Genomic DNA, 11313 nt, shown 5'->3' with positions numbered 1-11313 from the left:
ACTTAAGAACTTCTCAAAATAGGGCCTGAATTAATTCTGGTTAATAAACTTTAGGCTTACTGCCACTGAGGCTAGGAAGCAATCCAAAATGCAAAACAATTGGGGGAAAACCTATTTAGGGCAACTGGTAACTGATGAAGTATATGAAAGGATTTAAACATTGGTTGCTGTTGGTAACTGTAAAATTTGCAGCTTATTTTCAACAGACATGAGACAGAGGCCTACCTGGCCCTACACCAAATAAAGCTTTACAATAAATGTTCATCTTAATGTTAGGTGTAGGGGAACCTATGAAGACTTTGAACTATAACCTACTTGTCTAAAATGTGTTTAAATATATGATATTAGAGGCTTACCTTTTCACTGTAGGAGTTTTAAGACAGGTGAAGGGCCGTCTTAAAGTTAAGAAAAAAATCAAGAACAAATTTGAGAACTTTCATTTCAAGAATACCATTTATTCCTAAGTTTTTTCTTAGGAAGAAACATAAGAAGAAAGTTAAGAAAATATATAAGAACTGTTTTTGAGAATAGCATTTTTTCCTATTTTTTTTTTTTTCTTAAGACTAAAGTTAAGAATAAAATGGCACTTGAGAAGATTTTTTTTTCTTGAGAGGGTTTTGTGAATTTCCTTCCAAATTCCTGTGCTGATGCTGTTTGCCGTGACCGTCGGCTCCTCAGTCGGTCTGACCGCCGTGTGTGTCGTGTTGTTTCCGTCCCGCAGGATGCGTCTGTACATGGACGACATGCTGGAGAAGGGGATCGAGGGCGGCCGGGCCGGCGGCAGCGGGCGAGCCGCGGCCACCGCAGCGGGCAGCGTCTACCTGGGAGGAACGCCCGACCAAACAGCCAGCAACCTGACCGGCTGCATCAGCAACCTGTTCATCAAGAGGTGAGCAGGCTGACAACCCAGGGCCTTTTCTTACAGACAGAGGAGTGACCAAGTCAACTTTGCTCGAGTCCCAAGTCAGTCTCAGGTCTGAAGTGAAGTCTCAAGTCTAAATGTAGAACAGCAAGTCAAGTCAGAACAAATCCAGAGTCCAGTATCAATTTAATATCTTAAAGAAAACTAAATATCTAGGACTTTTCAATGCAATATGGTTTTAATAGGATAAAAACTTGGTAAGAGCATCATGAGTTTGATTTCTATAATCAGTTTCAACTTCAATAAATTCAATCATTCCATACAAATTCAGAAAACAGAATTTAAATTCAGTCGTCTGCTGGAACAAATCTCATCACTTTCAATCTAAGTCATTTACACAAACACAAGATCTCAAGTCAAGACTTTAGAAACCTTTTCAAGTCATCAGAGTACAAGTCAGAGTCAAGTCCCAAGTCACCAGAACCCAAGTCAAGTCTCAAGTCTGCTCTTCATGCATCAAGTCTCAAGCAGTTAAAACTGTGACTCGAGTCCAAGTCACGTGACTCGAGTCCCCACCTCTGACTTTCACTATATTTTTACTTGTGTATCATGTCATTATACTTTTATTTGTGGCTCCACTGCACATAGTTGTAATGTTCTATATATTTGTTTTATACTGTTACGACACGCTTTGTACCCTTGTTGTTTTCTGCTTGCTATGCTTTCAAGCGATCTTGGTAGGAAGATAGCAGGTGATCGTAATAAATGAACAAATGATTATAATCAAAAGACAGCCACAGCCAATGAGCTGTGTGTATTGTAGGACACCACATTCGTAGGAAATGCATGTGACATCATGTGAATACTAGGAATTTACAAGCAACAGATTAATTCTCAGACATATAAAGAATGTGTAGTTGTGCGAGAAAGTGTGAAAGTTGAACACCAGTTAACTTTCTATGATGGAGGAAGAAGCTGTTTGTCTCGCTCCTCTCCATAGACAAACAGTGGAATGTGGTCAGTTTGTCAGAAGAGTTTATGGTGTGTATGGAGTGTGTGTTGAGTGTGTAAGTGGAGTGTGTAAGTGGAGTGTGTGTCGAGTGTGTTTTGACACTCGGCTGTGTTCGGTTCCTCAGGGAAACGAGTCCTCAGATGGTTCTGAACCTGATGAAAGCCAAAGAGAACATCAACGTTCCTCTGGACTGTCCCGCTGCCAAGAAGCCTCAGCAGATCCTGGCTGCTCCGCCCAAACACAGCAAGAACCACAAGGTACACACACACACACACACACACACACACACATACACACACACATACACACACACACACGTACATACACACACACACACACACACACACATACTACAGATACTAACTGAACCACCTAAACATAGCAAAAAACCTAAGTACCTAACCTAAGATACTCTCTCTCTCTCTCTCTCTCTCTGTCTCTCTCTCCCTCCCTCCCTCCCTCTCTCTCTCTCTCCCTTCCTCCCTCCCCCCCTCTCTCTCTCTCCCCCTCTCTCACTCTCTCTCTCCCTCTCTCTCCCTCTCTCTCTCCCTCTCTCTCTCTCTCTCCCTTCCTCCCTCCCTCTCTCTCTCTCTCTCTCTCCCCCTCTCTCACTCTCTCTGTCTCTCTCTCCCTCCCTCTCTCTCTCTCTCTCTCTCTCTCTCTCTCTCTCTCTCCCCCTCTCTCACTCTCTCTCTCCCTTCGTCCCTTCCTCCTTCCCTCTCTCCCTCCCTCTCCCTCTCTCTCTCTTCCTCTCCCTCCCTCTCTCTGTCTCCCCCTCCCTCTCCCTCTCTCCCTCTCTCCCTCCCTCCCTCCCTCCCTCCCTCTCTCCCCCCCTCCCTCTCTCTCTCTCTCTCTCTCTCCAGGGAAAGCAGAAGAAGCCTTCTGGCTCTCGCAGCAGGAACACCAGGGAGTCTTGTCGGGGTGAGCAGTCTGCTCAGGAGCCTGGAGCTTCACACTTCAGCGGCTCCACACACAGCTACCAGAGATATGACACACTGCCCAGCACATTCAGCACTGTGTGAGTCTCTCTCTCTCTCTGTCTGTCTCTCTCTATCTGTCTGTCTCACTGATTCTGTGTTTCCATATCTGTCTCTCTTGCTGGGTTACCATCCAGGTGTTTTTACACAAATTATGATATATTGAACTAGAAATAGATTGAATAGAAACAGAACATTTTACTTCAAGCAGAAAAACATTTCATCCTTACAGTATTTATGCGATAAATTGTATGCGTATTGCATTCACTGAGAAAAAAAATGACAAAAATCTTGTCTCATAATAATGTGATCGTTTTTTCATTGCTATGAGAAAATGATCACAAGGTTGAAGATGTTTTCTGGCTTCTTACTTGCATGTTAAGGGAAGATTAAAGGGGAAACCTAAATCCTTTCTAACCTGTTAAAACACATCTTGGTACGAGTAAAACCTTGATTCAACCATTTTTGTTTTCAAGATAAATGCAACACGCTTCTATAATAAAAAGTGATGGAAACACATTTGTTGAATAAATAAATACGTAATCTTGGCACAGTCGACCCAACAAATATCTCTCATTATACAACCGAAATTGTGAAATGTCTGTAAATGAGATTCAGTATTTAACCCCCCTCCCCCCCTCCCTGCAGGCCTCACATCTCCATGGCGACGAGGATCAACTCGTCAGACGGTGTGGTGCTGTACGCGGCCGGCGGCCCGCACGGCGGGGCGGTGATGTCACTCGTGGTGTCGGACGGCCACCTGCTGCTGCTGCTGGACGGAGGGAAGAGGAAGGTCAGCCTGCGCAGCCGCAGGAAGTACAACGACGACCAGTGGCACACGGTGAGGTCACAGGCCGCGGTCACATGACCTGGGCACCAGGAAGTCAATTTATTACATCAGGTGGCTGGATCCGGCTGCTAATATCTGACAGCACAGGCCAGCATTAATATGTGCATTTTTTCCTATTATCTACTATTTTTACGTTATATTTGACATTTTAAAGATTCTCATTTGTTTTCATTTTGACATCTTTCATTCTAAGTGGTCATTGCTTTCTGTTGCTGCAGTTTGAGTTTCTCTTTTCTTTGTCTGCTCAGCCATGGTGGCTATCGCTGCTCATGCTAACTACCCAGTTCTTCTTCTTCTGTTTATTCCAAACAAAACCGGAAATGTAAAACGCATCACTTCCTGTGCGGCAGAGGATTTTTTTCCCAGGAAAGAGCCGCCAGACACCGGCTGTTCAGAACAGACAGTGGAGAAGATTTATGAACTGGATATAGGTTGGATCACTGTTGAGTTAGAGCAATCGGTGATTGAGAATAGCAAAACAGACATTTATTTATATGAAAAAGTAGCGGATTATTACTTTAAGAATTTAGGGTTAGAATGAGTGCATCAGTAGAATAAACTTAATTTCCTAGATCACCAAAAATGACAAGCAACCAAAAATATGTTGTGCCAAAGTAGTTGCCTGACAATATTTTGGACAATATTTCTCTGACCATAACACGATCATGTGAGAGCGAGTGCTAAGAAAAATCAAAGTGAGTCAAGTGAGTAAAGAGGGGAAATCATTCAGTACATAGAGGCCGGTATGAGGAACAGTTTTTTGGTATCAAATAACGTTGATACCAGTTTGTATAACATCACATGATGCGACTAACGAGAAACAGCTCTTGTGTGTAGTGTGTGTGTGTGTGTGTGTGTGTCTTACCTGTCGTGCCTCTCTGTGTCCCTCCAGGTGTTTATAAAGCGCGAGGGAGAGAAGGCCAGTCTGATCGTGGACGGCATCAACGCCCAGTCCAAGAGAGTCCCGGGAGGAGACAGGACGCGCCTCACCGGGCCGCTGTACGTCGGAGGAGTCCCGCCCTCTCTGACGGTAACACAGCGTTACTCTGGGTTACAGGATACGCTCTGTGTGTTTTGTACTTGGATAAATGTATAACCATTTGTTGTTTTAAATGGTCTGAACTCCTCTGACCTCAGTGTCTCTGACTGAAATATCCATACAGCTAGGGCTGGGCGATAATTCGATATTATCGTTTATCGTCTTTCAGTGGAATCATATCGTGATGATATGAAGATATTTTAATATCGTGACACACATTTCTGCTGTCTAAATTGATGATGACGAGCAAATTTTACTTAAAAACTCTGATAAAATGAGGTATGGTAGGAATATTATTTGAAAATTTCAGTTTTGTTTGACATCACACCTAACATTACCATTCAGTTCAATGAGATGAACATTCATTTGATTATTTAATGTGATTTTGCATATGTGAGCCATATCGTGATATATATACAGTAGATATTGATTTCAACCATATCGCCCAGCCCTACATAGAGATATTTCCAACTAGTTACTCTACTCTGAAATCCATTCAAATTGTACCGTTATTTCCACTTGCCATATGTCTCTACTTATTGTATCTTACTTATTTAATCGATGTTTAGACTGATGGAATAAATGTCTTAGGACCATTTAGTAGTACTTTTTAGGGTCTTAGGTTAGTCTTAGGTGTTTTGTAGGTTGTAAATGTTACTGTATAATACATGCACTTTTTCAAATCTAGACCTGTTAGTAAACATATACTTTAAATACTATCTGCTTAGTGTCTGGGCCCCTATTCTCAAGCTTCAGATAGCTTATCAGGGTGTCCCATTTCACATATCTCCATTATGTCTCATATGATTGTACTTGTATTTTAACTGAACTGAACTGAACTGAAGTGAACTGAACTGAACTGAACTGAACTGGTCTTGTTGTGCTGCAGGCTCCAGGCTCTGGGGGGTTCGTGGGCTGTGTCAGGGACCTGAAGCTGAACGAGGCTCCTGCAGGAAGCCCCGCCCACAGCCAGGGGGCGTCGCCCTGCTTCGTGAACCCTCTGCAGCCCGGGGTGTACTTCTCCAGCCAGGGGGGACACATCGCCATAGGTGCTGAACCCTGACTCTACATCAACTGGTTTTTTTTAAGTCCTGTTGTGTCCTGTTTGTGTCCCGCTGTGTGTCTCCTGTTGTGTCCTAATCGAAGCGTCTCTCCCTCCCTGCAGATGAGTCCCTGGTTCTGGGTCGGGATGTGGAGATCCAGTTGGAGGTTCGGCCCGTCTCGGACTCTGGGCTGCTGTTGCATTCTGGGACATCGCCGGACCGCCACCTGACTTTGGTCCTCAACCAGGGGGAGGTAAGATCAACTACAAACTCCTATCCTGTCCAATGTGGATTTATTGCTTTTGTTTTTATTCAAACATCAAAGAAACTGAAAGGAAAGAAAGCAGAATTAATTCATCATTGTGGAGCTCTCTCTCCCTGTGTTGCCCTTGAAGTTGTCTGCAAAACAAAACCTGAAAGTGTGTGTGTGTGTGTGTGTGTGTGTGTGTAGGTCACAGTGTCAGTAAACAGCGGCAGCGGTGAATTCTCTACCTCCTTCACTCCTGAAGAGTCTCTGTGTGACGGACGCTGGCACACTGTCACAGGTCAGTTCACACAGCAGCTGCTTCCTCAGGGACGGAGGGACTGACAGCAGACAGGAACTCCCACAATGCATTTAGCCGACGCTCTTAGAGCAGGGTTAGTAGGCTCAACAGGATGTGTGGCATTCGATGGAAAAATTGGCTGTTGCTGGAATCAAACCTGATCATTTGGGCTACAGGACGACCACCAGGCCATCCTGCCGTTCTAAATTAGAGATAAGATGAAGCTTTCCTTTTTTCTTTTTTTTTATAATTATTTTTATTAGAGACCAACATGACAATGGACAGATGTAGTTACAGATGTTTTGTCTCATTTTTTTTTTCCCTTCCCTCTCCTCACATCAGGTTTCCCACCCATAACCCAAGCTACATGTATAAAAAATTCAAATTAAAGTAACTACGAGCATAACAATATAGTGACATATACACTGAGTTTCAATAGAACTGTTAGATAAAAATAAATACGCTCAATTACACAAAATTTAATGGAGTTGGGTATGTGGGAGGAGAGAAACCAAAACAAAAACAACAGAGAAATAAAAATAAAATAACTCAACAAGAACAAAAATTACAATAATAAGATAAAATTCTGGATTGCATACTGCTTGATTGTATGATTCTGTGTTCAGGCCATGAGAAAAGAAGGTAATAGAGAAAGGTGTGCGACGGTCAGTTTAGGGGGAGGGTTTTTAATTTTTTAAAGTAGGATGTTATAGGATCCCAAATTGAATGAAAGCTGAAGATCTCAAAGATGAAGCTTTCCTGATCTGCGTGAGGAAACTGAGTCACTGCAGCAGCAAATAGTGCTGGGAGAGAGCAGAGGAAAACAGAATATAAGTAAGAATAGAGGATATGGGGTTAAGATACGCTATCAGCACAGGTTATGTAGAAAAGTGTGGATCAAAGTCTGAAAAGGTATGAATCATTATGAGCATTAAGAGGGGATGCAAAATGACAGCGGTCACAAAAGTTACTGGGACAAATAAAAACTCTGGGAAAATAAACATAAGGGTACTAGTGCTTTTTAACAGTATTTTTAAGACTGTAAATATTCTGAAATTTGGCAGTACATGGTTGATATTCCACCATAATGTTGAATTTCTAATTTTATTGTAATGGTTTTAATCCATTTACTGTTTTTAATCCATGTATTGTTTTAATCAATCTATTTTATGTAAAGCACTTTGAGTTGCATTCTGTGTATGAATGGTGCTATATAAATACTGTTATTCTCTGTCTGTGTTTCCAGTGGTGAAGAAGAACAACGTCCTGCAGCTCCATGTGGACGCGGCCAGCGAGCACAGTGTGGGCCCCAAGCAGAGCCGCTCCGCCGGGGGCAAGGACACCGTCTACCTGGGGGGGGCACCTGGTGAGGGCACACACACACACACACACACACACACACACACACACACACCGCTCTGTGTGTGCTCTCACAAGACCAAAAGGAAGGTTTTATTGCTATAAAGTCAAAGACTCAATCATTACTGACTCACCCTCACCCACCTGAAAGAGTTTCATCAGTCTGGGTTTCAGTGGAGAGTTTTAGTGTCCCATGATGTTTCAGAGGCTTTTCCACCCTGATGAGAAAACAGTTCTGGGGGAAACAATGAACAATGATTTTAATTTCCACTTTTATGGGCTGAGAAGTGACCGACATTGGAATTTAATTTGGGCAAATGCGGTGAATCTATAGTCTCAATTAGTGGGAATAAGACACACTTTTCTGTTGCAGCCCCCACTTTGTGATTTAGACCAGTGGTTCTCAACCTTTTTCATATCAAGGACCCTTAATTTAGTCCACATTAGAACCACAGACCCCCATTTGATGAGATTTTGACTCTCGGACCCAAATCTGAGAATATTTTTATTGTCAGATATGATTTTGTCCAGAACTCCATGACTGTCTGTATTGTAGGCAGAGAGATAACAGAGAAACTATGATCAGAACAGTCATTCTTCTACATTCTCTAATTATATTAACTTGTTGTAAGTGAAATAATAGTGAAGTTTAAGAATTCACCAGTTTGCTGTGGACCCCGTGGAACCCCCTCAAGGACCCCTGGTGGTCCCCGGACCCCACGTTGAGAACCACTGATTTAGACTCATAAAATGGGTGAATTTCTTACATAATAATCTTGCCAAGGATTATGTATCAGATCTATGAAAGCGGCCCAAATCTGACTTGAAAAGATCAGATTTTTGTTTTTCACACTGCTCAGAAAAAATCTGATCCGTGTCATGTGAGTGGAAAAAAAAGCAGATCTAAGCCACTTCTGATTAGCAGTTTTTTTTATTTTTCTTCTTAAACATAATACAAAATATACGCATCACAAAGTATACACACAAACCTCCCACCCTAAACCCCCCAACTCGTCTTGGTTGTCAACATAAATACGTTCCCTCATATGCAGTGGACACAAATATTTAAAGATCTAAGCCACTTCCACCGGTGATGTGAACGCAGCCTTCGTCTCTCCTCCTCCCTCAACCCTCCCCTCCCTCCCTCCCTCCCTCCCTCCCTCCCTCCCTCCCTCTGTCTTGTCCACCAGGTGGCGTGGTCGTACCCGGTCTCCCTGCCGGCTTGCCCTCCTTCCACGGCTGCATCCGCCGAGCGACGCTGAACCACAGACCGGCCATGCTGTCCAAACCTCTGGCTGTCCAGGGAGCCGTGGGGACGCAGGGCTGCCCGTATATGTAGACACACACACACACACACACACACACACACACACACACTTACCCTCACATTCCCCAACTACGAATTACTGGTGGTGGGTGTCATGTTACTGTAGCTAATTTAAAAAATATATATAAATATTTATTTTTCAGAAAAATGTATATTTTTTATTTTTCCGTTTGTCTTCACTATATTACTGGTTTTTGTTTTTTTTTGCTACAGGGTGCTAAGAAACTGACAGTTGTCTGAGGATAGGGATGCACTGATACTGATACTGATACTGATACACTGATACTGATACAGGATATCAGGCCGATACCGGGCTGAAACAGGGAAGAGAATAATGATGCCAATATTAAAATACCAAGATATCAATACTGGAATCAGATATCAAGAAAGTCACATGATTTTCTGCCTTTTTCAAACAAAAGCGGATGTTTCATGGTGAAAAATAAATGATATCTCAGTCATTTTTGTCCTCTGTCCTCAAACTAATGACCTAAATCTACAGTTTATTATTCAGTTCAGTATCAGCTCATATATATATACTGCAGGTTTATCAATCTGAATCTGTATTGACAGTAAATAAACTGAGTATCATGCATCTCTACCTGAGGAAATTAACACTTACTGAGTCGGTACACTGTGAACGCCGTGACACATGGGCAACGTCCTCAGGCAACGTAGACGGGCAACGTTGCCGCAACACAGACTGGGGTTGACAACAAACAGCAGTACACAGGATCTGATGTAGCTTTTGGGAAGAATATCAGTAAAAGTTGCTCCTGCTGCCGTTTCCAGATCTCTCTTGTAAAGAAGATCAAAGTTCGAAATGTATTAAAAAACGCCATGATTCAGGTTTATTTTGTGTTTATGTAGAAACCTGGAAAGGAGTGCAGGATCATCATATGGATTTTGTTTAAATACAAGAAATCTATCATCAATAACTCAGTTGTTTTTTTGCAGAATTGCCATCTACATTGCTTAAAGATGTTGCCTGTGTAGAACGGCCTTACTAGTCTTCTATTCTTTACTCAGAAAGAGTTTCACTAGTCTGATAAAACTAATCAGAGCTTCACATCTGTAACAGACACCGCAGCTTTAAAGAGTCTGTACTTCTTTACCCCTGATGTTAAATATCCTGGTTCCAACATGATTTCACAAGTTATTCTGTTGTTTTCTTTTTCCTTGAGCAGAAACCATTTTAGGGTTTGGGGGTAAAAAAAAAGAAAATCTCCCTCATCCTAAAGAAAAATAAACCAGGAAATGAACAGATGAAAACTTACTTAAGGCTTCAATTCTGGTTATAAATTGTTTGCAGACAGGGTCTTTGTTTTATGTATATGCAAACTATAAAATCACACTTTCTGAAATGATAAAATGTGTTGCCTCGACCATCACGGACCCATCTAGCAGGAAAAATTAAATCCATACACACCGTATGAAATTATATAGAATTGCACATTTTATATATTTTGGTATAATCTTAAATATATGGATTTGTATATGAGGGGTTTTAAAAATCCCCACAAAAAGATTTTAACTGAAGTTATGTGAGCACAGGCAGAGCCTCTGACATGATGACATGTTGGTCATCAGTGTTGAGGAGATGAAGAGCAGTTTCACCAACAACAAATCTGCTGCAAATCTTTTTCAAAATGATTTTTGAGAAGAATCACTCTCTCTGTTCCATTGGGAATGAATGGAGAAAAGATGAACTTAAGTCTAAAGATGCTTTCTGGGAATAAAAAACTGACAAAATAAATTGGATGTGTATTGTAACCTGACTTTGAACCATTTATTTGATCATTTTAAAACAAGTTACACATATACTATATAATGTAATGCACCTGGTAAAAAAAAACCCATTGAGGATAACCTTGTAACACAAGTGTGTACTCCAATCTGTAAATTTGAAAAGCAAAATGCATGTGTGTGATACATTTTGCAGACTTGTTTTGAATTTTGGTGAACTTATGTACAACTTATTTTGCTGGTTTTTATTCCCATATTCCTCCGGGAAACTGAGGTTCAGATCTTAGCCACAAAGTTAAAAGATTTTTTTTTTTACTGTGGAAATACAGTTTTTTCATTTGTTTTGCTCCATATAGTCCAGCTAGATACTTTCCCATTTGCCTTCCCAGGCTGCCCGGCTCCCTCATCATGTTCCATGATGGAGTGTGAAGCCTGTGTGAAATATAACTGTCCATTTTAATATCTGTCACAGTAAGAATAAGCTGTCCCTCCCCCCACACCCCCCTCCCCCCATGTGTTGTAAATGTATTTCTAAATAAAGCTCTTTCATACA

At 41.8% G+C, this 11313-nt stretch overlaps 1 protein-coding gene across 1 annotated transcript; it reads left to right on the top strand.

Annotated features, from left to right (window-relative positions):
- Nucleotides 1-722: 722 nt before the first annotated feature.
- Nucleotides 723-11305, top strand: LOC139639238 (laminin subunit alpha-4-like). The gene is made up of 10 exons (XM_071513317.1): nucleotides 723-889; nucleotides 1999-2131; nucleotides 2738-2892; nucleotides 3500-3692; nucleotides 4594-4731; nucleotides 5630-5789; nucleotides 5906-6036; nucleotides 6235-6328; nucleotides 7575-7694; nucleotides 8878-11305. The coding sequence occupies exons 1-10, from the start codon at nucleotides 723-725 to the stop codon at nucleotides 9024-9026; spliced, it is 1440 nt and encodes a 479-aa protein (XP_071369418.1). The 3' UTR covers nucleotides 9027-11305.
- Nucleotides 11306-11313: the final 8 nt, after the last annotated feature.

The sequence above is a fragment of the Centroberyx affinis genome, unplaced genomic scaffold (genome assembly GCF_046629955.1).
Source record: "Centroberyx affinis isolate AG114_WGS23_722 - 3 ecotype Tasmania unplaced genomic scaffold, CSIRO-AGI_Caff_v1 ptg006987l_1, whole genome shotgun sequence".
Classification (NCBI taxonomy): Eukaryota; Metazoa; Chordata; class Actinopteri; order Beryciformes; family Berycidae; genus Centroberyx; species Centroberyx affinis.
This window is presented reverse-complemented; position numbering and strand designations above follow the sequence as displayed.

Coding starts and splice junctions, on each gene's coding strand:
- LOC139639238 (XM_071513317.1), top strand. CDS start 723: ATGCGTCTGTACATGGACGACATGCTGGAGAAGGGGATCGAGGGCGGC. Junction 2,132..2,737: donor AACACAGCAAGAACCACAAG/GTACACACACAC, acceptor CTCTCTCTCCAG/GGAAAGCAGAAGAAGCCTTC. Junction 4,732..5,629: donor GAGTCCCGCCCTCTCTGACG/GTAACACAGCGT, acceptor GTTGTGCTGCAG/GCTCCAGGCTCTGGGGGGTT.